We start from the raw sequence: 26,828 nt of genomic DNA on the forward strand, positions 1-26,828 counted from the left end.
GTGGGTGGTGATGAAGCCCAGAGGCTGGTCTTCATGTGTTGTTGAGGAGGCTCCAGAAAGTGCCGAAACGGACAGCTAAGAATGGCTGTAAATGTGACTGTTCCGTTTGTACCTCATCTTTGCATTTTAGCCAGTTTGCACTTGCACATGTGGTGGGAGGTGATTACTGACTCCTCCTGTCTTGCTTCTGAGCCTCCAGGCTTGGAGAAGTTGAAGTTCCAGGTTCTGTGTTGCCCTTGAGTTCCATCCGGAGTGCTTGACATCTGTGTGGGCCCGCCTCTGCCTCCCCTCACGTCTCCCACCCCCTTTTGCAGCCCTTTGCCTGTCTGGGAGGTGCTCAGCAGAGGAGGAGGGAGGGTGTGCGTGGGGCTTCCAGCAAACCTGGCAAGGTCCGGGCACTGGTGGAAAGCTCTAGCCCCACTCTCCGCTCCCTCCTGCTCTGGTTCCCAGCGTGCCCAGGGCCCTCATTAGAAATCAGATTCCTGGGCCCTCCTCCTCAAGCACCCAGGGGACACTTGTGCTCTACAGGCTGGAGGGTCACGAGTCTAGTGGGTTCCCGCTTGCCACGAGGGGCTTGTGTTCCATGAGTCATTTTCTATCAGTCACCTGGAAGCTGCTTCAAGAACAGCTATGACATAAGTGACGTGCCGTAGTTTACCCTTTTAAAGTGTATGATTGAGTGGTTTCTAGTACATTCACAACTTGATCACATGCCCTGGGGAATGTTTAAAACTATTGTCAGGACTCCACCCCAGAGACCAATGCTGTGGGCCCCCAGGGGGCTCCCCGGAGGCCCTGTGGCTCTCCACTGGGGTGACTTTGCCTGCAGACACTTCTAGTTGTCCTAACTGGGCGCTGCTACTGGTTCGAACTCATGGAAAGGGGTCAGGGGTGCTGCACAGGACACCCCAGTGTCTGGAGTGCCCACACTGGAAAAGCTGCATCTACAGGAAACTTAAGTCCTTCCAGGACCTCCTCCTGGGGCCTCCAGGCCTGGCCCCTGGTGGCCTCTGGAGACAGAAGTGGGCTTGGTCAGGTTGGGATTCTCACCCTTGAATGTCCACAGGGCACGTGAGGATCCTGTTCAAAGCAGATTCTGACTCAGGAGGTCTGGGCTGGGGTTAGAGAGAGAGGTCGTTCTGCATCTCTGACAAGCTCCCGTGGGACCCAGCTGGTCTGGTGACCACACTTGAGGAGTGAGGGTATAGTTCCCACAGGCCACCCTGAGGCCAGCGTGGGGGTGGGGAGCCTGAGTGGACATTCTGGACTGTGCACCCTCTTGCATGGCTCCAGTGGGTATGGCCACCTCAGTCGTCTGGCCACTGGGGAGCTCACACTCACCCACAGAAGCACTTCCTTGCCTCCTACACTTGGAAGGGGGTGTGGCAGCTTCCTGAGAACTGCTGCTAAGTCTCTTCAGTCGTGTCCGACTCTGTGTGACCCCATAGACGGCAGCCCACCAGGCTCCCCCATCCCTGGGATTCTCCAGGCAAGAAGACTGGAGTGGGTTGCCATTTCCTTCTCCAAGGCATGAAAGTGAAAAGTGAAAGTGAAGTCACTCAGTCTTGTCCTACCCTCAGCGACCTGAGAACTGTCTTCCCTCCAAAAGGATGAAAGAGCTGCAGTGAATGTTCAGGAGCTCAGGACAGCCTCCTCTCTCCCCCCACAGGCACCTGAGGCAGAGCTGTGCCCCTGCCCCCAAAGGCCATTAGAAGGGTGGGCTTCAAGGTGAGGACATGAGCAACAGCTGCAGTGGGGGTGCTGCAGTCAGTCCTGTGACCAGTGGGGGCCTCTAGTGAGGCTGTCCAGACCCCAACAGGGCAGCAACGGGCTGTGTGGTGACCCCGGGAGTGGCAGCGGGGCTGCCGCTGGCAGGTGCTGAGGTGCCTGCCAGCCAGATCTTCTGAAACAGAACTCTCCACCCCCAGGCACTGTCCAATGGGCTGAGTGGGGTAGGCCTCCTGACTAGGAAGTCAGTCCACTGGTGACCATCTGCAGGGGCCCACGTCCCCTTACTCCCCCAAGTTCCAGCCTCACCAAGGGGTGCAAGGTCTAGGCTGCCTTCTCTCAAAGCTGCCCCAGGGCAGAGTCGTGCCCAGCTTCTCCCTTAGAGGAGTAGGTGCCTGCCCAGCCTGGCGTGGGAGCAGCTGGGGATCCACTGTCTGTTGCCCCTGAGTGGTTTGTCTCCTTGGCAACCAAAGGTTTGAGCTGCAGCTTGGACTCTGCCCAGCCTCATCCAGTCACTGTTGCTGGCCCACGGGCTCTGCATCCATGCCTGCTATCTTACCACGGGGGCTGTGGCCTGCGCCTCCCCCAAGGAAGGGCCCTACCCCACCCAGCGTGGCTACTGGAGGTGGGGCTGAGGGTCCAGCCTGCAACTGGCCACTGGGGCCCTAAAGACAGCAAGAAAAGTCCTTGTGTGAAACCCAGGCAGACCGGAAGGCAGCTGTTAGCCCTGGAGGCCGGGATCTGTCCAGTTGGACAGGGGGAAGGGTGAGCAGACAGAGGCAGGGGTTCTGGGAACACAAGGCAGGAACTAACTTCATGGGAAAAGCCTGGGGTGGGCAGGAAGATTCCAGAGCACGTTGTGGTTGAAAAGACAGTGACAGATAGGAGCAGTGTGGAGCCAGGCAGGACTCGGGGGTTGGCCTCTGCTCTGGGCTCGGCTGGCACCCTCCCCCTCCACATGGAGCCAGCTGGCAGCAAAGCTTAGGATATGAGGCACGACCACAGAGCCTGGTGGTGGTTTGGAACTCTTTCTTCTCCTTTGTTAAAAGGGGGAAAGGAATTGGGGATGGGGTACCCCCGGGCTCTGGGGAGGCATGCAGGCAGCCCCAGCAGGCAGGCGCTGGGGGATGGGTGGGAAGAGTCCTGGAGTTTCCCACAATCCTTTTCTCTGCAGGGAAGAGCAAGGCTGGCTGCCCAGGGAGCAGGAGAGAGGGGCAGGGCCCTGGGGGGAAGGGCGGCGGGCGAGGGGGGCTCACTCTAACATGCAAAGTCCAGCTGCCCCATAAACTAGGTTGCTTCTCGAAGAGCGACATACGTATAAATACACAGACACAGCTACACGCACACATGCGGAGAAGGCTCTGCGTTCCCGAGGGTGGGGATCTAGGCCCGCCGGCCCCAGGGAGCTCCAAGGCAGGAGCCCGCCCAGTCTCCGGCGTGGCGATGCTCCGCTGCCCCCGGGGCCGGCGGGGCAGGGTGGGCGAGTCCTCTGGGGAAGGCTGCTTGTTCTCCGAGCTTTTGTCCATCAGCACCCAGGTGACTCGAAACCAAATCCATGGAAGCGGGGCGCCACAGGCCTGTGCCGCCGGGCAGGCGTGCGGGCAGCCTGTGGGCTGGCTCGAGGGTCCGGTCTCTCCCCTCCAGGGCTCCGGGGAAAAGGGGTGCAGACAGAGGAGGGTGAAGGGGGCCCGCAGAGACGTCCTCTCCCCCGCCCCACGGGGTCCTGGCCTCCGGGAGGGGGGAGGGGCCTCCCTTATCTCTCGGCCTCCATGGCGGGGTGGGCCCTGGGTTCCGAGGTGGCCTGTTGGGGGGCCAGGGGCGGCCAGTCTGACGCCGGGGAAGTGGGGGCCGGAGTCCACAGGGGCGGCTGCGGCGGCTGGTGGTGCTGTGCGCCCCCTGGGGGTGAGGCCGCGGCTGGCCAGCTGGGCGCCGCGAAGCTGCCGGTGGCGGTGAGCGGGAAGTGCGGCGGCGGCGATGTGGCCGTGGCGGCCATCGGGCTGCCGCTGCCTCCGCTGTGGAAGCTCTCGGAGGCCTTGAGGCGGGAGAACATGGTGAGGGCATCGGGGAAGTTGGGGGGCGTGGCGGGGGTGTTGGCAGGAGTGCACATCTGTAGGGGGAAGAGGGAGGGGGATGAGTGCCCCTTCCAGAAGGGCCCCTTCCCCAGTGCAGCACCCCCCGCGGGCGGTCCCCCAGCCCGGAGCTCACAGGGGAGCAGAGCGGTGCCCACGTGCGCAGGCCCACGCGGCCTGCTGCCCAGCTCCCAGGAGTCCCTCCCAGCGGCTCCTTCCTCAGGCCTGGGCGGGTACCCCCGACCCCCCGGCACTGGTAGAGTCCCGCAGGGATGCCCCTGGGGCTACAGGGAACACTTACCATCTGGTGGTGATGGTGGCTGTACGGGATGTTGGTCTCTTGGAAAAAGGCGCTGAGGGCCGTCTGTAGGAAAAAAGGCCCATGCTTACCTTCAGGACCCCAGTGGCCTTGGCCTGGCCTTCCTTGACTCTCAGCACCACCCGGAGAGGTGCTGTGGAGCCCTGGGCTGGTGGGCAGGAAGGACCCTCAGGACACTGCCTGCAAGCTGGCTGCCAGGTGCGTCCAGCTTACCTGGTTTCATCACCATGAGTGACGTGAGGGCCTGTCTCATGGGGAAAGGGCTCCAGGAGACTCTGGCCCTATGGTCACCAACTCTATGGGCGGCAACTCCTTACTCCTCCCTGAGTTTCACTTTCCTTGTCTACGAACCAGAGGATGGCAAAGGCACCCCGATGTTGAGAGCCTGTAGCCCACCGCTCCTCTCCTGGGCTAGCCAAGGGACCCTGCCCTGCCTCTCGATTTATCCTTCTGCACCAAAGGGACTAGGAGGCTGGCAGCCATGCTCCTGAGGTCCCCGGGCCAGGCTGGGATTAAGTACTGTGCTGTGGGTTTCCCACTCCTATCCAGTCGTCGGAGCCTCCCAACAAACTGGTGGAGCAAGAGGAAGGTTGCAGTGGGGTTCGCACCCCGGACTGTGAGAAGCGGGTGGGAAAGGGGGTGGCAGCGGCTCCGGGTCAAACCAGCTCCTCGAGTGGCCCTGGGGGGCTGGGGGGAAGGGCCCCCAGGGCGGTGGCCTCTGGTACTGGTGTGTCCTGATTCGGCCCCTTGCAGGACAGGCATCCAGGAAAATAAGGGAACCAGCTGCTCTTGCGAAAGTGCAGGGTGAGGGAGCCCGTCAAGTATGTGAAGGGTCTGCGGGCAGCTCTGCCCTCCACGCCGCCCCCCTTGGGCTCCCCGCCCACTGCGGCCCAGGGCTGTCAGCCCCCTCCCCCACTCCCAACACACCCAGAAACCCAGCCTGGCTCCCAGGCTTACCCTAGGGGTTTTATTACTAGAGTAAATTCAAATGAATTATTCTGGGAATTTCCTGCTGGAGACGCCCTACCCCAACGTCCCTAAACAGGGGTGTGGGAGCTGGGGGCGGGGGGAGAATGCCTCGGTCTCTAAGCACCTCCTTGTGACACCTCCCGGACCAGGAGCCCCAAGGGACACCAACCTATTCCTCCCCCAGCAGCAGCCCCATAGACAGCTGCAGTGTGTGAGCATTCCAGGGAGAGGCGGTTGCCCTTTGCCTGCCTTCCTAGAGCACCCCCAAACTTAAAGCACAGAGGTCCCCCTCCCCCAGCAGCCTTCTGTCCCCATTAACACCTGAATCACAGAGAATATGACCCCAAAACAGGCCTCCTGCTGGTCCAGCCCTCAGCCCAAGTGGCTGCCAGCCAGGGGTAGAGGCAAGGACTCCCACTCACTCCCAGGAAGACCTAAGGGCTGGATGTTCACACCCCATTTTTACCCTGAGAACCTCCCTACTAACCACATCCCCACTTTACACATAGTGAAGCTGAGATTCGGGGAGCCCAGGACTTGTACCATGGGGGGCCATCAAAGCTCCCCAGTCTGCAAGCTGTTCCTGCCCGTCCTGAGGTCAGAGTTTCCCCAGGCATTTTAATCTTCAAAGATACATTTTCAATTCCAGTGACCAGGAGACACCAACCCTGAGCGACTGCCAGCCTCTGCCAGGCTCTGTGGGCAGGGCTGCTTCCCACCGGACACCTGCCCGCCCAGCCAGAGCGGGGGACATGTATGCAGATGTGGGACTCCAGCAAACTACCATGAATGTGGTTTTGCAAGTTTTGCCACATCCAGCTCTAGATTAGGAAGCTTCCTGCAGGGTGGGGCTGCCGGGCTGGGAAGGGGGGGCTGCCCATGCACTCCTCAGAGGTCAGCTCACAGCTCACGGCCCCCAGGTACAGCGATGGAAACTGAGGCCACAGGGTGGGACCTGCCCAGAGAGAGCGAGCAGTGTCCCATCTTGTGATTTGAGGACCACCCCAGGATTAGCTGTCAGGTCCCCCTGAGATCTCTGGTGGGAAAGTGAGCAAGGATTCCTTTGAGTGGACAGGCCACTGCCTCCCCAGACTGTCCCAACTTTGGGGCAGGAATTATTATCTCTGTCCCACCCCACAGGAACCTGAACACAGCCCCCAGGCTCCCTGTCCCTCCTCTGGCGGGGAGTACCTTCCCTGAGCTGGCTTCCCATCTAGAAACCAGGCTCCCCATCTAGAAACCAGGCTCCCCAGCCCAGGCTGGGCACGGACTCTACAGAGGACTCTACAGACCGAGACTGTGACCTTACACCTGTGAGGGGTGGAGCTCAAGGGGCTCTGGCCTCCTTCCTAGATACCATCCCGGGTTATTTCTGGGGCAGTCGAGTTGGGAAGGCCAGGTGGCCTTTTGGCAAGCCCTGGGCACTAGTGCTCTATGGGTCAGGGAGGCCTGGGGAGGTGGGGGCCAGGCTGGGGCAGCCCCACCTCCCGCCCAGCTGGCCGAAAGCCACTGAACCGTGTACACCAAGCCGTGCGCTGTGCAGGCAGATTCAGCAGCCAGCACAGGAGGGCACCTGGATACGCCTCCGGCGCGGGGTACACAGATCACACCCTTAGCTGTCGTATGGGGCTCTGACACACCACTTGGACACCCATGTGTGCACACGCCTGAGTACCGTCTGCAAAACGGTGACCTGTGCGTACACGGAGCGCACACAGCCCGCACCCGCGCCGCGGGCTGGACTGAGTGTTTACACACACAGACGCCAACATGCCCACACGTAGCGTGGCGCGTGCGTAAATACAAATGCACAAGTACGTGGACACGCGCCGCCGAGCTGCCCACCGGGCACGCAGACCCTCAGACCCACACACACCGGAGGCTCCACCCGCGGGCTCAGGGCTTCCAAGGCGGGGGCGGCGCGGGCCCAGTTCGGCCCAGGCCACGGGCGTCCTCCTTCCGGCTGCCGAGCCGACTGTCCGTCGGGGCCTCAGCGCCGCCCCGCCCTGGCCGTTACCGAACAAAAAAGGGGGTCCCCGGAACCCGATCGCCTGGGGAATCTGGGGGTTGGGGGGGGCGGGGATTCCGGACCCGGCGAGGGCAGGCCGCCCCTCCCGCCCACCCCGCGCGGGCGGCGTTTCCGGGGGCCGCGTAGTCGCGGCCGCGCCGCTGGGCCTGACCCGCACGCCGCGTGTGCGCGCCGGGGCCCGGACGCCGGGGCGCGCGGCCGCCTGGACACCGGGGCCGAGAGCGCGGGCCCGGCCCCGGCGGAGCGCGCCGCGGCACGTGTCCACACCCGCCCGCACACGCCCCACAGCAAGCGCCGCCACGCGGGACGGACACCCAGCGCCCCGGGCCCGGCCCAGCCCCGGCCGCCTACCTCGAACTGCCAGTGGGCCGCCTGCAGCAACTGCTTCGCCTGGTCGGCCGCACAGCCGGCCGTCAGTACGAACTGGTTGATCATGACCTGGTGCTTGAGCTCGTCCATGTTCACGGACATGGCGCCGCCGCCGCCTGCCCGCTCCAGCCTCCCGCCACGGTGCTCTCCTCCGCCTCACGCGTCCACCATTAGCGAGCCGGCTCCGGCTAATACAAATATTTACTGTGCGGCTCTGACTCACCGAGCCTCGCCTCGCTCCGGGCCGCGGGCGGCATGCTGGGATATGTAGTCCCGCGCCGCTTCCGCCGCGCTCGGCCCGGCGTGCGGGCCGGGCCCGAGGGTGTGTCCTGAGTGTTAGGCGCCTACTTAGTGTGCAGAAGCTGGACGGGCGCGTGCCCAGGCCGTGACTGCACCGATTTGGGTGGGTGGGCGGGTGGTCCGGAGGCGGGGGCTACAGACCGGGCACGGGCGCAAACGCTGGTTGTTGGCCAAGACCCCAGGATCCCGAACCCCAGTGTGGTTGGCATCCCCCGTGTTGACTAGGCGCCTTATTTTTGCACAAATCATCAACACGAGGGCCATAAGGCACCGAAAGCCTGGCGCAGTCAGTTCAGTCGCTCAGTCGTGTCCGACTCTGAGACCCCACGGACTACAGCATGCCAGGCCTGCCTGTCCATCAGGCGCCTACAAATACTTGTTCAGTGAATGAATGAATCTGCCCTTTAGAGTTCTACTTCGAGTCACCGCCTCCAGGGAGCCTTCCAAGCCTTCCCCAACACCCGTGGACTGGAAGCCTGCATCTCCCACTTGTAACGCTGGTCCCTCCCTCCCTGGCCCGATGCTGGACCAGGCACAGGAGGCCTGAAGAACGCTGGAGGAAGCGCTGAGGGCTGGGACTGACAAGGGAGGCCCGCAGTCTCTGGAGCCCCGGGGTACCCCTCCGCGCGACGCTCTCACTTTCCCACGCAAAATCTCGTGCGCTTGGCCGGAAATCTCGACTCTTAATGTGCGGGCGCTAGGACCGCTCGGAGCCAGTTCCGGGGCGGCCCCCGAACTTCCACTCCCAGGATGCCCCGGTTTATTTGCATCTTTCAGTCCCGAGTGACGTCAAGTGAGTGAGGCAGCTCCTTGGCCAATGGATGGCCGCGAGGTGTTAGGACCTGGCCATATAAGGTAAACAAAGCTGGCTGCCCAATGAGGCAGCGGCGGGGGCGGGCACTGAGTAGGGGCAGGCGGGGGCGCATCACGTGGAGGGCGGGGGCGGGGCTGAAAAGCGCGTGGGGGTGGGGGTTGGTTGCGGGCTGTGTTTACAGCTCCACACACGCCGTTTCCGGTTGAGGTCGCCGGTCGGGTGTGCGGGGAGCCTGGGAGAGGCCCAGCGTATTTGGAGCTGAGGCTCGGGGCTCGGTTGCCCCGGCTCTGAGCTTATTCCGGTTCCCCGCGCTGCCTGGACCCGTTTCAGTAGTTGAGCAACTCTTTATTGGGCCCTTACTCTGTGTCTGGCTCTCACCTGGCCCCAGGCATGCAGAGAACAAACTCTAGTAGAAGGGTTGGATGGTGCCTAGGGTGGAGTGTGACGTGTGTCAAAAGTCCCTAGGACAGGTGTAGAATTTGCCAGTGTGGGAAGTGTCTTCAGGAAGCAGGGACAGGCCCTGGAGATGGCGGGTTAAAGGCCATTGAGGGGTTTTGGTACATCTGATCCGTTATCCGCGTTAGAATCACTGTGGCTGAACAGTATGGAGACCAAATGGTGGTAGAGAGGTTCAGTACTGTTAGGCGATGTTCTGGGTATTATCTGGTTCCAGGGGAGCCCGTCCCTGCCCAGGGCCTTGTTGCACAATTGGCTCTAAACTTCAGTTTCCTGATTTGTAGAATCCTCATAGTTCTCCCAGGACTGCTCTGGGGCATTAATGCCTGTGGTGCTTAGAACACCGTTTCTAGCACCTCTGTGCTTCCATCTGGACAACTGTAGGGAACTCAAGGCCCATTTTAGAGATAAGGAAACTGAGGCTGGGATCCAGACCTCCTTACACTCTTGACAGTGTTCAGAGCCAGTGGAGAAGACCAGGCACCAGTGGGCCAGCAAGGTGTGTTCCTGGCACAGGAGGGTGGGCGCTGTCCTGGCAGGGCCCACTGGGGACTTTTCTTGCTTAGAAAGGCAGGAAGTACCTCCCTGTGCGTCCTTCACCCTCATTTGAGCACCATTCGGGTACCTGCCCAGACTTGCGCAGCCCTGAAGGCACTTTTCCAAGCCAGCCCGCTGGCTGGGGTGGGGCAGGTGGGGACAGCAGGAGCAAAGGTCACCCTTCTGCCCCCTGTGGCCCCCACTTCTGCCTGCTGTGGCCCCCCGGCCAACTTGTTTTCCAAGGGGCCTTGGGGAAGGGAAAAAACAACCTTGTTTTCAGCCAGGATCAGACTGGCTAGAGAGTGGACTTTGGATTTCTTAGCAGGCTCAGATGGGGCCTGACAGCTGGGGCCAGTAGATGGGGGGAGGGCGGTATAAAGGGCATTTCCGGCAGTGCCTTCTTTTTACCTGAGGTCCAGGGAGGTTGAGGCCCTTGGGAAAGTTGGCACTACCAGTTTATGGAAGGCCCGGGATCCCAGTCTCCTTCTCTCCGAGTTCATTTTTTCAATCACTCCACAGATGTATTTATCACAGATCCACAGGGTGCCTAGAATTAGTCAGGGATCATGCACCCTCAGAAGGCTTGAGAAGTCTAGGGGCTTGAGGGACTTACACTCTGAGGCCCTGAGTGTGGCTGGGGTCTTCCTTTGTGTTTAAAAGGACCAGATGCTGCCTAACTAAAAGTGAAAGTGACTCAGTTGGTCCAACTCTTTGCGAATACTACAGTGGGTAGCGGTTTCCTTCTCCAGGGGATCTTCCCAACGCAGGGATCAAATGCAGGCCTCCCACATTGCAGGCGGATTCTTTACCAGCTGAGCCACCAAGGAAGCCCAAGAATACTGGAGTGAGGGTAGCCTATCCCTTCTCCAATGGATCTTCCTGACCCAGGAATCAAACTGGGGTCTCCTGCATTGCAGGTGGATTCTTTACCAGTTGAGCTACCAGGAAATCCCTGAACAACTGAGGGGCCTTAAGATGTGGCCACCGCCTGACCTCTGATCCCTGTCCCTGAACTCTCCATGCCTCCTAGATTCTAGTTGCACTGGCCTTTGAGCTCATCGATCTCACTCAGCTTCTCAGGGCCTGCTGCCTCAGGGCCGTTGCACAGGTGGTTATCCTTGCCTGGAATCTGGGCTGACCCACTCCCTCAGAGTTTGCCTGGTTGGCTCTTCCTTGTATTTCAAGTCCTAGCTTAAATATCACCTCCTCAGAGAAACCTTCCCTGACTCCCCTAGCAATAGTAGGTCTCTCCTAGTATTTCACTGCACCTCAGGCCACTCCCCTATAGCACCCGCTGCGTGTAAAACTTGCTCACCTTTAGTGTCTGCTTCCTCACTAGATGTTCTGTATCTGGTGGTTTCACCATTTAATCTCTATTGCCTGGCTCTTTGCCTGGCTCACTGCTTTTCATATAGTAGCTGCATGATAAATATTTGTTGAGTGAATAAATGAATCAGCCAAGATGTTGATAGTAGAACCAGTATCAAATCAGGAAGTGCCCATCTCCCACTGGGACATGGATAAGCACAGAAAAATATACCTGAAGTCCAAAGCTCTATTGAGAGGAGTGTTTTAATTGATCCAATATCAGCCCATGGAAATGACTGCCCTGGCCATGATCTGTAGGGAGGACATTCTCTTAGAATTATTTGTCAGTGGGAACATCTGGAGCCACAATACCCTCCTTCCCTCCCCGCAAGCAGGGAGACCGATCAATTGAATGCTGTGTTGGTATTATCTGTTTGTGTATGTATGATTGAACAACGTTATGTGATTCAACAGAAAAAAATTTGAAGTGAAGGAAGAATGGTCGCATGGGGTGGAGGTATCTTCAGGCCTATCTAGGAGCAAGAGACAAGAAATCTGGTACTGGAGCATTCCTGTGTCTGGGTGATGGGGGCTGGGGGTGACAGGGGAATGTGACATTAAAAGGAGTGGCCTGGTTCAAATTCCAGCTTTATTACCACTTATCTACTATGCAAACTGAGTGGGATACTTCATTTCTGCCAGCCCCTTTCCTGTTCCTGTTTCTGTTTTCTTGGGAATGAAAACAGAACCTACAGCAGAGAATTTGTGGATAGGGTTCAACACCAACATCTGGCACATAGTAGCTGCTCAGTAAACGGGGTTCTTGCCTGCACGGCAGAGAGGTTAGTTAGATCAGGCTCCCCCAAGACCTGCACTCTCCCTTACAATCACACAAGTCCTTCACTTCCTTTGACTTTTGGCTTCCCAGGCCCCATGAAAATAGGAAGGTTGAAGCCTCATTCTTCTGAAAATGGGCACTTGTTCATGGTGTCCATAAAACTGTTAATGTGGCTACGTTGAGAACACAGGTTTTGCTTCCATCACTGTAATTTTACTGCAGTGGTGACAATGAGACCTGTAACATTTTTTTTTTTTTTTTTGACTAGGCTCATGAGTAAAAATTGGATATAATATGGCTTTTCAATATTAGGAAAGATGAAGGAATAAACACAATTGTACTTGCTATATTTAACTTCTAGAAAGAAAAAAAAATAGGAAGGTTGGATTCTGGAGTCCTGAAATCAGTGTTAAGACTCACTTTAATGTGGACAGTGGTGAATTTACCATCTAAGACTCGTAGCCAGCCTCTGCCCTCCCTAGCTCCTTTATACATATACATATAACTTACTTGTTTGGCTGCACAGGGTCTTGGTTGTGGCACACAGGATCTTTCAGTCTACACTGAGGCATGTGTAGTGTTTTAGTTGAGGCATGCACACTCTTAGTTGCACTATGTGGGATCCAGTTTCCTGACCAGGGATGGAACCTGGGCCCCCTGCGTTGGGACCACAGCGTCTTAGGCACCAGACCACCAGAGAAGTCCCCCAGCTCCTTTCTTAATAGAACAGGCTTGTCTTGGGAAGCCACTTTCTTCTCAGAAGAGCCGTTTCTCAACTGAAAAGTTGGCAAAAACAGATCCTCACTTGCCTGCTTACAGAGTTCTGCGCGAATTAAAAGCCAGGAAAGCACCTTACAACCTGTGAGGAGGCTTTAACTCTAACCCTGATTCTTTTTGTTTATTTATAAATATTTATTCAAATGGAAAGTTGGGGAATTCCCTGGCGGTTCAGTTAGGGTCTAACCCGGATTCTTTGAACTTGGCTTAAGCACCCTTAAGCCCTCTCTTCTTTGTGCTTCAGTTTCCCTGTCTTTAAAATGGGGAGAGGTTTACTGCCTCTGCGAGGGACTTGATGTCTTCAAAATAATTGTCCTGGACGTGGAGACGGTGAGATGCCTTCAGTTCTGGACAAGGTGCTTCGCTTCCCATGTGGGCACTCCTCCAAGCAACCTTGGGTTCCACCCCCAGCTCCTTTCTGCCGGGTGGCAGGTGAGGGTCTGCCCTCTGCTGGCAGGGCCAGGAGATCAAACCCTGGGAAGTGGGGAGAACCATGGTAGCTCAGGGAGGTATTTCAAAGAGAGAGTAAATGGAAGGGGTTGGTTCCTCGAAAGGTGTATGTACGAACAAACTGTTAAAAAGCCAAAGACTTATGATGTTAGTCTCATGCTTTGGAATGCAAAGGGCTGGATACTTTGCAGGGTGGTTGATGGTCTCTCCCCTCTGGACTCAGGTCCATTTGGTTTGTCCCGGAGGGTTTGTCAACAACTTCGGAGAGCCCGGGCGCGGAGCTTCCTGGGAAGTGTAGTTCCCCGTTGGGCTTTCCACGCCGCCGCTCGGCCCCCACTGCGACGAGGGGACTCCATTTCCCGAGGTGCTTCGCGCTCCGGGGGGGAGGAGGGCTGCCGTGGCGTCGGGCCCCGGGCCGAGCCGGGGGTGGGGGCTCGGGGAGGCCGTGCGCCCGCGGCCGTGGGCGAGCGTCCGTGCGGCCTGGTCCGGGCCATGTCCGCGTGAGGACGCCACCGCCGCCGCCGCCGCCCCAGCCTCGGCCCGGCCCGCCGCCCATCATGGGCTCCATCCTGAGCCGCCGCATCGCGGGCGTGGAGGACATAGATATCCAAGCGAACTCGGCCTATCGCTACCCCCCAAAGTCCGGTGAGTGGCCGCCCCGACTCCAGCCCTGGCCCCGCCCGGGGCTCCTGCCCCGGGCGCGGACGGCGAGGCGCGCGGGCTGGAGCGCTTGGGCAGCGGGCAGCGGGGCCTTGCCGCGGGCCCCGCGGCGGAGGGTGGGCTGGGGGCTCTGCTCAGCCCCGCGGCCCTTCCTGCAGCTTCCCTGTCTGGGGCTCCACGCGACCTCCACCCGGACCCTGGGGCGAGGGTCGGCCCGGCTCTGACTGCCGCTGCCCGGCCGGGTGACCTTGGGTCAGTCAGTTCGCCCCTGCGCGCTGCACGCTCCCATGGCTGCACACCCGGGAGACACTCGATAGGAAACCTCCCCAAGGACCAGGTGAGGTTTTGGGGCGCGCAGCTGGCAAGGACAACCCCGTGCCCGGCTCTTTGCTTGCGCTTACAAAGTGGTCATTGTCAAAGGGATCGACATCACTCCATCTCCAATTTTCGCCTTCTTCGGTGGCTCGGTGTGGAGATCCGGCCAGGGTTCTGTACGGTCCCCTCTCTGTCCCGTCTGGACAGAGGTTTAGCTCTCCCGTGGCCTGGCTCGTGTATTTAGTGGGTGGGTGGGAAGGCGCTGGGGAGTGGGCCTGGGCCCAAGGAGGCATTACTGCCCTTGGGAGAGGAGCTGGGAGTCGCTGCTGAAGAACCAGGGGATAGTTGGAGGGGACCTACCAGGTTCTCCAGCCAACCGTTTTTGTGCCTGAGAGATGTGGGCCACCAGGGAGGAAGTGACTTTCCCAGGGTCTCAGAGCTGGACCAGGAGTTTGGCTCCCAGGCCAGCTGTCCCTCTCCCCACCTCAGCCCCCAGCTCCCCCCACTCCACACACACACACACTGTTCTCCTGCCTCTGATGTCACCATCAGAGTGGCCTGACCTGGGGGTTTAGCTCGGCTTCCTCATGCTCCATCTCCTCATCTGGTCGTTTGCTGGGTAGGAGGACAGGGTATTTGGGCCTCGTGGGGACTTTCAGACTGGGGCCTTTGATTCTGGCTTCTGCAGCATTGTATCCTGTTGGTGGTTTCTTGGCCTCTCAGTTGGCCTGTGGGCATCCCCCAGGCCACGTGTCCCCTGAGTATGGTCCAGGACCATGGGGAAGCTTGTTTAAGGTGTGTTCCTTAGGTCCTGCCTCAGATTTCCTAGGGGTCTGCTGGGGGCCTAGGAACCTGCATCTAAAACCCATTGTCAGGGTGAGTTGACTGTCCACTCAAATTTGAGAACTGCTCTGCTCTCATTTTGGAAGGGGAAAGAAGGTAAGTGTCTGGGACCACCAGAAATAAACAGGGTGGGGACCAGCACAGCTGGGGTCGGTCAGAGCTGGGCCAGAGAGCCCTGTTCCTGATAGGCGTGGGAGATCTCCATGCCTTCTTGGTCCCTGGCACATTACAGGGAAGCCCCGGCTGGTGTGGGGATCCCCTGGAGGCTGACATCCCAGACCTGATGGAGCAGTTATTTGAAGTCATCCTCTTCCATCTCTGATCTTCTTCCTGATCACCTTTGGCTGAGTCTTCCTAGTCTTAGACAAGCCACCTAGCCCGCTGGGTCAGTTTCCTCATCTGTAAAATGGGCTGATCCTCATACAGTGCTTAGCACCTAAGACGTCTTCACAAGTTGTTAGCTGCTATGTTGGCTTATAGAGGAAATTAGGTGATGCATTCAGACTCTAATAGCAGTTAGCTGTGGCTTGGCAGAGACAGCAATAAGTTTAAGGTGGTCACCTGGGACCAGAGCAAACCTCATGTCCCTTCAGTTGGACACTTGGAGAAGAAATCACAAATGCAAGGCACTTAGAGCACTGCTTTTGTGTTCTGCGTGGCTGACCTTGTTAATCAGTCCAGACACCCCTACCGATCCTGGACGCCCGAGTCAGCCACAACTAATCGACTGGGGCTGGCACTCAGGTGAATGCCATGTGCACCTTGGTTTTGCTGCCAGCGAGATTAGTGCCTTCCTGGGCCTGTCCAGTCCAAAGGCTGCCCTTTCTGCTTCCTTCTCTCTCAGGCCATCTTGTTCTGGGAGGCAGTCGGCGACCTAAGCAGGACTTGAGTATGTTTCCTCAAGAGTGGGCTGGGGATGAAAGGGGGGGTTGATATGATTTTCGGGACTTCTGGACTGTACAATCAGTTTATGAGAAAGTTGTTATCTTTTCAGGTCTCTGCCAATTTTGTTGATTCGGTTATGGACAATCATTGGGAGCTAGAATTTGCTTGAGATCTTTTTAAAAAAATGTTATTTATTAATTTATTTTTGGCTGAGCTGGGTCTTTGTTGCTGCGTGGGCTTTTCTCTAGTTGCAGTGAGTGGGGGATACTCTCAAGTTGGGGGACTTGGGCTTCTCACTGCAGTGGCTCTCTTGTTGCAGAGCACCAGCGCTAAGCATTCCCAGGCTTCAGTACTTGGGGTTTCCAGGCTCAGTAGTTGTGGCGTATGGGCTCAGTTGGGCTTCCCTGGTGGCTCAGCTGTAAAGAAGCAGCCTGCCAATGCAGGAGACACCAGGGATGTGGGTTCGATCCCTGGGTTGGGAAGATCCCCTGGAGGAGGACACGGCAACCCACTTCAGTGTTCTTGCCTGGAAAGTCCTATGGACAGAGGAGCCTGGCTGGCTGCAGTCCACGGCTTGAACCTATGTCTCCTACATTGGCAGATGGATTCTTTACTACTGAGCCACCCAAGAACCCCTGTTAATATTTATTTTTAACACGTCTGTAACACTGTCCAATTTTTTTCTGACTTTATTGAGATATAATTGACACATAACATTGTATAACTTTTAAGTATATAGTGTAATGATTTGACATGGGTGTATATATATATATCAGGGAAATGATTATTGCAATAATCATTTGTGTGGGGGGGGGTTGGGTGGGGTGAGGACTTTTAAAAATCTCCTGTCCAATTTTCTTTTACTTCAAAATTTTCAGCGCACACTGTAATACTAACGTACGTAACTTGAATTTAACCGCATTCACTTTGTTTTCATTGTATTTATTTATTTTACTCGTAACAGCTTTATTGCAGTATCAGTCCTGTGCCGTACAACTCATTCTTTGTAAACCTGTGGTCTGACGACTTTCTGTAAGCTTACAGAATCCTGACGCCGTCAGCACAGTCAGTTTCAGACCTTCCCATCACCCCTCAACGTCTCCTTGCCTCCTGCCGTTCACAGGCGCTCTCCGCCGTCACCCCCACCCCCGCCCCATCCCTGATCTGTGTTCTGTCTTTAAAGTTAGTCCTTCCTGGACATTTCGGATGCTGGAATCAGCCTTTTGTGTGTGTGTCTGGCTTCTTCCACTTGGCATGATGTTTTTGAGGCTCACCCACATTGTACTTTACTGTGTGGCTGTAGTGCGTTTTGTTTATCTGTTCACCAGCTAACGTACACTTGAGGTGTTTTCCCCTTGTGGCTCTTAGGAATAATGCCGCTGTCAACATTCGTGGCCATGTGTGTGGTGTGTTCAGTTCTGTTGGGTATATACCGGGGAGTGGAAGGGTTGGGTCATCTGTTTAACCTTTTGAGGAACTGCCGAACTGTTTTCCATAATATAATGGTTGCTTCGTTTATTCCCATCAGCAGTGTGTGAGGGTTCCAAATTCCCTGCATTCTTATCAACCCTTGTTATCGTCTACCTTTTTAATTAGAGTCGTCCTAGTGGGTGTGCAGTGGTATCGCGTGGTTTTGATTTGCATTTTCCTGATGACTAATGCTGTTGAGGTCTTCTCCTGCGCTTATTGGCCTTTGTATATCCTTTGCGTGCGGGGTTGGGGGGCAGGTTAGGGATGGGGTGGGCGTGGCTCTACTAGGCTAGTTCACTTTTCAGAAGTTGCATTGTCTTATTATTGAGTGGGGAGAGTTCTTTATGGGTTCTGGATACGATGATACAATTCATGTATCAGCTCTGTGATTTGTAAATGTTTTCCCGCAGTCTGTGGTTGTCTTTTTCATTTTCTTAATGGTGCCTTTTGAGCAGAAGTTTTAAATTTTGGTTAAGTCCAGTTTATCATGTTTCTTTTTTTTTTTTTTTTTTTTAGCCACACCCTGTGGCTTGTTGGATCGTTCCCCAAGGAAGGATTGAATCTGGGCCCTTGGCAGTGAGAATGTGGAGTCCTAACCACTGGACTGCCAAGGAATTCCCCAATTGCCTTAACGTTTAATGTTTTTGGAATTATACCTTAAAGATCTTTGCCTAGCTCAGGGCCACAGAGATTTTTCTCCTCTGTTTTTTTCCTTAAAATTTTATAGTTTTAGCTGAAACATTAAGGTTTGTGGTCCAGTTTGAGTTAATTCTTTTAACGTATAGTTTGAGGTCAAGATCTCGGTTTTTGTATTTTTATTTCCGGCATATGGATATTCAGTTACTTCAGCAGCATTTGTTGAAAAGACTTCTCTTTTCCCATCAAATTGCCTTTGTACCTTCATCGGAGATCAGTTGATGGTAAATTTCTGCACGCTGTTGCCCTGCTGTCCCTTGCCCCCTTCACACAGGTGGCCGGTCCCCAGCCGAGGGCTAGAGCAGGCGTTAGACACCTGGCTGGAGCCCTGAGGGAGAAGGGTGCTGTTGCCGGGGGAGCCTGGGGCGCACAGGGTCCCCACAGGAGCGCCTGGCCATGGGCTGCTGCTCCATGGTTGGCTGTTCCTCCTACTGGGTTACTCGCGTGTCTTCCCAGCCCTGTGCTTCTTTGCGGCCCTGCCCTGGTGTTTGAGGGAGGTCATGGCAGGGATGGGTCACCCAGGAGGGGCGCCAGCCACCTGACCCACCAGCACCTCAGGTGGACGTGAAATACGCCCCGGACCTGAGCCTTTTGTGGGTCAGGTGCGTGTCCTTTCAGAGCATTTTCACCTCCTTTATCTCATCAGAGGGACTTTCCTAGTAGCTCAGACGGTAAGGAATGTGTAACACAGGAGACCCAGGTTTGATCCCTGGGTCTGGAAGATCCCCTGGAGAAGGGAATGGCTACCCACTCCAGTATTCTTGCCTGGAGAATTCCAGGGACAGAGGAGCCTGGCGGGCTACGGCCCATGGAGTCACAAAGAGTCAGACTTGACTGAGTGACTAACACTTTCACTATCTCGTTGGAACGTTGCCATGTCCTCATGACGCTAGACTTTTGTTCTCTTTGGCAAAGGAGCTAGAAATCAGACTGTGCCCATTGTCTCCCAGCACCCGGGCCTGCACACAGCAGGTGTTTAATAAATGCTTGTGCAGCCAGCCTTGTAGAAAACACCCCCTTCTGTAGTGTGCAGGCTGCTCACTTTTTCCCTTTTTCAAGGTTTATTTATGTGACTGCACGGGGTCTTAGTTGTGGCATGTGGGGTCTAGTTCCCTGATCAGGGGTTGAACCCAGGCCCCAGGCATTGGGAGCTCGGAGACCTAGCCACTGGACCACCAGAGAAGTCGCTGGGCTGCATCTTATTCCCGAGGTGGCAGCCGGGGGTCCATGGACTTCTGGGCCTGCCACATGATGAGGGGCCCAAGGTGCGTGCCAGGAGACTTTGGGTGTATGCTTCTGTGTTGGTGGCATCTAGAGGTGTCTGCTCGTGACCGCTGCCACCTGTGTTGGGTTTGCCCTTCTGGATTGGGGCCTTGCTGACTCTGGTTAGTTGGTGCCTAAAGGGAAGAACCAAGGCAGGTGTTCCAGACGAGGGAGTACTCTCTGTATCCCCCAGGGGACCCTCTGGGTCCCTGGGCCCCATCAATGTCCTGGGGGCCGTGAGCTTACATTCAGAGCCCCGAGGTTGGTGGTGGAGGGGTGGGGGTGGGGAAGGGGCTGCACCTGCTCTCGGTGGTCTCAGAGCTCTATGCCATTGTGGCTGGCATCGTGCGCCCTGCACCGTTCACGTGGCAGAGCCGGTTCTGAGCTTTGGCTCACGTGAACTCAGTTTGGATTCTGTCATTGAAAGAGCTGTATAAACAAGCGGTATCTTCTGAGCCTCGGTGACGTTTTTTGTTATGCAGCAACAAGGAACCTTTCTGCTTTAGGTAGAAGAGGAAGCAAAAGCCCTTGCAGGTGGCGGTGGGCACGCGAGGACCTGTCTCGCTGAGGGAGAAGCTGTGGGTTGCTCGGGTTTAGACACCTTGGCGGTGGATGCTTGTGCCCTGTGCCCACTGGGGCTGCGGTTCATCGTGGCGCTTGCCCTCGGGGTTCTGGGGGTCCGTGCATCCTTTATGTGGCTCCTGGGCTCTGCTGTGTTGCCCCCTCAGCTGGCATCAGGGGAGGAAGCCCGGGCTTGTGCTGGGCAGGCCGGCTGACCAGTGGACTTTTCATTCCGTGCCTGGAGGTTGGCTGTGGCATGGAGGGCCCGGCTACCCAGGGTCAAAAGGGTATGGGTGTGCACTTCCTCACGGTTGGGGTGGCCTAGCTGTGCTGACCACATGCACTGGGTGGGCACAGGCGGAGCTCGGCCCAGCCTTGGGAGAGGGAGTCGCCTCCTGCCTGTGGAGCCATGGCAGGAGGGGCCTGGATTCGGGGTCCAGAGGCCCTGTGCCCTGAGCTGCCCCGTGACCTTGGGCCGGTCGCCTGCACTGAGGCCCCACTTCCACGCCTGTAGCGTTAAGTTAACCTCTGGTGCCCGGGCCCCTCAGTCCAGACTCTGCGAGTCCATGGGAGCTGGCGGGCGGGACCTGGCCTCGGCCCGAGTGTTCCCAGGCCTGGCAGCTTCCTGGGAAAGTCCTGCACTTCCTGGATGACCTGCCGGGCGGTGACCACTGCCGCCCGCCTCACCCCCCAGTCTGGCCGCCGGCATGGGGCCATTCCTGTGTGTTCCCGTGTGGTCTGGCACAGGCGTCGGGCCTCACGTTTCCGTGTTATTTTGTGAAACAAAGGGCAGTGGGGCCTTGCATGCCGCCCCCGCAACGTTGGGCGCAGGCTCAGTGAACAGCAGTGGAATCGCTCAGTTCTGCCAACTGTCCTGGCATCTGCTCGGCTCCTGGGAGCTGGGGGAGCCCGGCCTGCACCCTGCCCGTCTGCAGATGAGTTGATGGTGTGGAGTGGAGTGGGGGTCCCTCGCTGTCTAGAGATCACTGGCCAACTGACCCTGAGCTGGGAGCAGGGGCACGGCTGGCGAATGGTGGTTTCTTATCCTTTCATCCCACGCGGTGTTGGCTTGGTCCTCCGTGCCCGGTGCCTGAGATGTTGGCCTCCGGAGGGGGTGCTGGGTCCCCTCGGTCAGCCCTGGGGTCCACTGTTCAGATAGCCTCCACTTTCTGTTACCCTGGGGGTCCTGTCCCTGCGATCCTGTGATGGCCCTGAGTGACCGGGTGCCCTCGATGCTTTAGGAGGACCTGAAAGGAGGAACTGTGTTCAGTTCGGTGCTGCGGAAACATGCAGTGTGTACACACGTATGTCCATGTGCACATGTATGTCCACGGTCACAGTGTCACACACTGGGGAGACGCACAGGGCAGGGGCTTTCATGTGCTGGGTCGTCACCCGGCGGGCGGACTGGTGGACTCGAGCAGCCACGGCCCCTGAAGCCCCCGGTGCCCCTCCCCAGTCTCTGCCCCCTCCTCCCTGGGAGGCCCTCTCGGGCTCCAGCGGAGATGAGTCGTGCCTGCTCCTGAACTTGGTGTAAATGGAAACAGACGCTCTTGGCTGCATGTCGGGCAACGCGAAGGCTGAGGCTGTGGGCAGGCGGCAGCGTTTCCGGTCTCTGCCACGTGACGCCCTGGCGTCTGTGGGTGCATCTGTGAGTACAGCAGTGAGCTCGCGTGGAGGGTGCTGCGGGAGCTCTAGTTCAGGCTCGCGAGTGATGCCGCTGAGGACACTCTTGTGACTGGCTTCTGTGCCCACCAGTCTGATTTCCTTGGGTGCCCTTGGCTTTTTCACTTTTTAAAATAATTGCGGTGAATTCCACGTGACAATTACCATCCTGCCCGTTGTAAATGTGTAGTTCCGAGGCATTCAGCACGCGTCCATGGCAGTGTGGCCAGCCCCACCGTCGCCCTCCTGCGGAGCTGAAACTCCGTCCCATTGCCGCCTCCCCCAGCCCCTGGCAGCCGCGATGCTGCTTTCTGTGTCTGTCCTGACACAGCCCTGAACGCCCGTCCCTTGGGCTGTTTTCATTCTTGGCCATGGGTCTGGCCCTGTGTGTGTGCAGAGTCCGAAGCTTTTATAGTGTGGTGGGGGCCCGTTCACACCCCCACCAGAGCTGCAGGGGTTCTGCATTCTCACCTGTGTGTGTGTGAGTGCGTGTTCTGTTACGTCGCTCTTCTTTTTGATGTTAGCCGTGGATATCTTGTGGTAGTTTTAGTTTATTTATTTTTACTTAGACTGGGTATGTTTTTGTATGTAAATTGCCATTCATTTCTCTTCCTCTTTTTGTGGGTTTTTTTGCATATTTAAAAAAGAAATAATACTGGATTTCCTCTGTCTCCTCACTCAGTGGCAGGAGCGTTTTCCTAAGTGCTGTTTATTTCGTTGTGAGTTCTTTGGAGACTGGCGCTTACACCAGCTCTCCCAGTGGAACATGCGCTGACAGCCTGGCGGGGGCGGGGGCGGGGGTGGGGGCGGTCTCTGGAACCCAGGATGGGGAACCCAGCACGGGAAGCCAGGAAGAGGAGACCACGGAGCCCCAGACGCCTGGGCCTCAGTGTCGCCCTTCCGTGACAGGCACAGAGTTGGCTTCACCCCCAGGGCCCTCAGGGACCAAGTCTGCGGTCCTGGGCCAGCTCCCGGGGCTGGGGGCAGAATCTGGGAACGGCCCGGCACGGTCAGGTGATGACTGCAGCCCCCTAGCTGTGTCAGCGGCTGGGACTTGAGTGTGCTGGTGGCCGCTAGGGCCCAGCTCCGTGTGTGGAGGCCGTGTCCACCAAAGAAGTGTGTGTGTGTGACCTCTCCCCCCAAAAGAAGTGGGGATTCACCAAAGCAGAGGCTTTGCTCCATCAGAACCCTTCTCAACTCAATGTTCTTCCCTCCATGGAGGGCGGGTGAGAGCTTTTCACTTACGCTGTCCGCTCTGGTACGGCTTTCACGTGGCAGGGAGGCCAGGAAGCACTGGTGTTTATCAGGTATCTCCTCACCCACGCAAAGCTCCTTTGCACAATCGGCTCCTCCTGTCCTCAGGGCGTTCCCAGCAGCCCTCCATTTGAAGCCGGTGTTGTTGACCGAGGCCTTGTGTTACTGGGGATGCTGAGGCCCCAGGAGGTTGGGCTGCACCGAGTTCCCCAACCTGAGCGTGGGGAGCAGAAGAACTGTTCTGTGCACATGTGTGACCACGACCCTGGGGAATCCCTGAGCAGGCCGATCGCGGCGGGTGGGCCCTGGGGTTTGGCTCCTCTGAGTTTTGGGGCATAGGCTCGTAGTCCGAGGGGCTGTCTCCCACCTGGCAGGTGATCTCATGGCCCTGGAGAGGCTTTCCGTGGTCAGCCCTCTCTGCGGACAGTGCTTTCCTGACCCCTGGGGTGCAGGCCCAGCTAGGGTGTGACGGCAGCGGGTGTCAGCAAGCCAGGAACTTCTGTGCAGTGGTAAAGCGAAAAGGATTTTCGGCCAGGGGAATGGATGGACCGTTCCTGGCCTTCTCGCCTTTCCTGCTCCCCTCTGTCCAGACAGACACCTGGGTGGCTGAGTGAAGCCCACACCTGGCCGCCCAGGTTCCAGGGCAGCTGCGTTTCTTAGCAGGGCCCCCGGGTGTCTCAGTCCATATCACAGTTTACCTGGCAGGGGTGTCGTGATTTGTAATAAGAAATGTACATTTGGTCTTCACCTGTTTCTGGCACAGAATTCCTTAAACCCTTGGAATTTCCTTGGGGAAGAGTGATATCGTGTAATGGGTGTCTTTTAATCTTCTTAACAGACCCTTTGCAACCACACCCGAGTTTATATTAATGAAATGACCTTTGGAAAGTGTGACTGAGTGGCTGAGCACGCGCACATGTGGGTCCAGACATCTGGACACTCTGGCCCTGGGGTCGGTCCTCGTCCCCTGGGGCTGCCAGAACGCAGCATGCGAGCAGATTCCTTGTCTGGGGGCCCTCTTCCTGGTTCATAGATGGCTGCCTTCTGTGTCCCCGATGGCAGGAGGGGTGGGGGGCTCTGTGGGGCCTCATTTACAAGGGCGCTGACCCCGTTCATCAGAGCTCCTCATGACATGATCACCTCCCGAAGGCCCCACGTCCTGACACCATCATGTTGGGGCTTGGGTTTCAACATGTGAATTCGGGGGGGGACACAAACATTCACTCTGCAGTGGGGTCTCAGACTCTGGTCTCCTGATCAACTCGGGTCTTGATAGCACTGTGGGTGCACAGCCGATGTTTTGGGGAGAACATAGAGGGGGCTGGTTTACGTTCCTACTCTCTGCACCTCCTCGAAGATGCCTGACTGTGTGGTGTGGATCCTGCCCACCCCTCTCATTCCACTTGAGTCAGGCTCGTTCTCCACGCTGACCAGCACTTTGCCTTTTGACTCTGATCCCAAGGAGATCTTTGCACGTCCTGGCACCTAGCTCCTTAGCAGGGTTAGTTCGTTTAAGAAACTAAAATGTTTCCAATTTTCGTTTGTAAATGATGGTCACACACATGTGTACAGCCAGACGTGTGAAAGTGAACACACAACACAGAAAGGAACCCCAGAAGTCCGCTGCCGGCCTCCACGGGTCGTCATGGAAACAACCGTGATTTTCCTCGTCCTGGAAGACGATGAACATGGGTAGGCTTTACACCTGACCTGTCCTTCCACGGCTGACGTGTATAAAGGAAAATGGCCGCGCGCGGGGTGCCGGGAGCCTCCCAGGAAGGCGCGCTCGGTCTCTGTTTTGGTGGCCGTTTGTTTTGTCACCCAGGTCACTGGGACGCCCGTGAGTAGGGCAGAGTCTGAGTCCCTCGGGCAGAGGTGGGGCAAGCTGTTCAAGGCCGACTGTCCCTCGGCCGTGCAGCAGAGAGGGGACGGAGGCGTGGATTTGTTTTAGCCATAATTTTAAAAAATATAGTTGATACACTTGAATTTCATGAACTATACAGTCCTTGGGGTCGCAAAGAGTCGGACACGACTGAGTGACTTTCACACATACTTGATATAACAACAGAGGCTGGAGAGGGTGTGGAGAAAAGGGAAACTAGTTACATTGTTGGTAGGAATGCAAGAGACCTGGGTTCTCTCTCTGGGTCGTGAAGATCCCCTGGAGAAGAAAATGGCAACTCAATCCAGTATTCTTGTCTGGAGACTTCTGTGGACAGAGGAGCCTGGGGGGCTAGAGTCCACAGGATCACGAAGAGTTGAACATGACGAGTGAGCACATACGTGTGATGCTCCGTGAATCAGGGCTGTGATGTTTCTTTAACTTGTCACCACTGTATTCCTTTTCTCTTACTGTGGTTTGCTCTGATTCCTGGTCCACACGTGGGCTGGGAGTACACCGTGGCCTCGGAGTACACCGTGGCCTCATACGGTCCTATCTGTGTTCTCTGCCAGATGGAGCCACCAGGCTGGACTCCTGGTTCTGAGCCTTCCGGCCTAGGCAACCTTGGCTGTGTCCCCTGTAACCAAGGCTGCGTTTCTTAGGAGGGACACTGGGATCCATGCCGGGCACCCAGCAGAGCTCGAGGGCCCAGAATTCCCTCTGGCTCACACTCCACAGGGCCCTGTGGCCACCCTGCCTTTCTCTGTGTCAGAGAGAAAAGGGCGACAGTGGGCAGGTATCAGATCGGAGAGCTTGGCGGAGGTGGTACTCTGAGCCTTTCCCCCAGTGAGGCTGTGAGCTCAGTCCTTTGAAGCTGACCCATGTTTGAGGCCCCGTCCATCTATTTTTATAAGAAATGTGGATTTAGTGCTTAGATACTCATGGCAACCCACTCCACTATTCTTGCCTGGAGAATCCCAGGGACAGAGAAGCCTGGTGGGCTGCCGTGAATGGGGTCACACAGAGTCGGACACGACTGAAGTGACTTAGCATGCGTGCATGCATTCTGCGGGTATATAGCCTCAGGTCTCCTGCAGGGAGTCGGGTAGGAACGAGGTAACTCAGATCCACACGGTTTAAACTGTGGTCAGTGCTGAGGTACAAAAGGTCCTTGGGGTTCAGATTTGAGGTGGAGGAGGGTGCTGACTTAGTCTGGGGGTCAGAGAAGGTGTCATTTCCTGGGGGGGGTGTGTGTGTTAGTCACTCAGTCGTGTCAGACTCCTTGTGACCCCATGGACTGCAGCCCACCGGGCTCCTCTGTCCACCGGATTCTCCAGGCAAGAATACTGGAGTGGGTTGCCGTTTCCTTCTCCAGGGGATCTTCCTGACCCAGGGATCGAACCCTGGTCTCCTGCACTGCAGGCAGATTCTTCACCGTCTAAGCCACCAGGGAAGCCCACTCATTTCCTATGGCTGCTGTAATGAGGTGCCTCAGACTGGGTGATTTAAAACAGCAGAATTTATGTTCACTGCTCTGGAGGCCAGAGATCCTAAATCGAGTGTCCACAGGGTTGGTTTTTTCTGAAGCCTCTGCGGAAGGCTCCTTTCTTGTCCCCAGGCTTCCGGCGGCTCCAGGCTTCCTTGCCTTGTGGCTCCCTCGCTCCAGCCTCTGCTCCGTCCTCACAGGGCCTGCCCCGCTTGGTGTCTGTGTCCGCCTCGCCCTCTTTGTCTTAGAGACCGGTGTCTCTGGGTTTAGGACCCCCATCCTGTCTGACCTCCTCTGAACTTACATCTGCACGTATCTCCATACAAGGTCAGGCACACACGTGCCAGGGGTTGGGGCTGGGACATGTCCTTGCCGGGCACAGAGCTCAACCTGCTGCAGAAGGAAGTGGTGTCGGAGCGGGGTGAGTCCCTGAGTGGGGCGGGGGCGCCCAGGCCTGTGGAGGGGCCGGGGCCGTGTGTGGAGCGGCCCCTCTCAGGCGGAGCTGCGGGGCCGCGAGATGCTCCCAGTGGGCCGCGCTGGGCCTCGTCGTCTACAGCCACGCCTCCTTTCTTTTTAACCAGGAAACTACTTCGCATCGCACTTTTTCATGGGAGGTGAGAAATTCGATACCCCCCACCCTGAAGGTTACCTCTTTGGAGAGAACATGGACCTGAACTTCCTGGGCAATCGCCCAGTCCAGGTGGGTCTCGTGGGGGCTGGGCACGTGGGCGGCATGGCGAGGCCACCGGCTGCCAGCGGGCACCAGGCCTTCCCCCCCACGGGACAGAGGTGCCGTCAAGACGTGCGCGTGAGGCCTGGGCCCCCGGAGGCCGCTGAGACTCAGAGTCTCATCTGAGACTCATCCCAGGCCCCACGGGTGATTGT

The 26,828-nt window shown here is 57.2% G+C and overlaps 2 protein-coding genes and 1 non-coding gene across 9 annotated transcripts in view; 2 read left to right on the forward strand and 1 right to left on the reverse strand.

The window, feature by feature from the left end:
* Positions 1 to 2,740: 2,740 nt before the first annotated feature.
* On the reverse strand, positions 2,741 to 7,666 carry UBALD1 (UBA like domain containing 1). The gene is given in 3 exon segments (NM_001076951.1): positions 2,741 to 3,835; positions 4,099 to 4,161; positions 7,466 to 7,666. Coding segments are annotated over 3 exon segments (537 nt in total). The 5' UTR covers positions 7,586 to 7,666; the 3' UTR covers positions 2,741 to 3,481.
* A 4,184-nt stretch (positions 7,667 to 11,850) lies between these two features.
* On the forward strand, positions 11,851 to 11,984 carry LOC112444386 (small nucleolar RNA SNORA1). The gene has a single exon (XR_003032713.1). It is a non-coding gene; the product is annotated as a small nucleolar RNA SNORA1 (small nucleolar RNA).
* Positions 11,985 to 13,394: 1,410 nt separating this feature from the next.
* The window catches only part of MGRN1 (mahogunin ring finger 1), a 36,679-nt gene continuing 23,245 nt past the window's right edge, over positions 13,395 to 26,828 (forward strand). For 6 of the 7 annotated variants that reach the window (XM_005224547.5, XM_005224548.5, XM_005224550.5 and 3 more), the window contains exons 1-2: positions 13,400 to 13,608; positions 26,525 to 26,643. In XM_005224547.5, the coding sequence (XP_005224604.1) occupies positions 13,521 to 13,608; positions 26,525 to 26,643 (207 nt within the window). In that variant the 5' untranslated portion in view covers positions 13,400 to 13,520. Of the gene's footprint in view, positions 13,609 to 26,524; positions 26,644 to 26,828 lie in introns of all 7 variants that reach the window. The other variant, NM_001076942.2, reaches the window with a different exon arrangement.

Source organism: Bos taurus, chromosome 25 (assembly GCF_002263795.3).
Source record: "Bos taurus isolate L1 Dominette 01449 registration number 42190680 breed Hereford chromosome 25, ARS-UCD2.0, whole genome shotgun sequence".
Classification (NCBI taxonomy): domain Eukaryota; kingdom Metazoa; phylum Chordata; class Mammalia; order Artiodactyla; family Bovidae; genus Bos; species Bos taurus.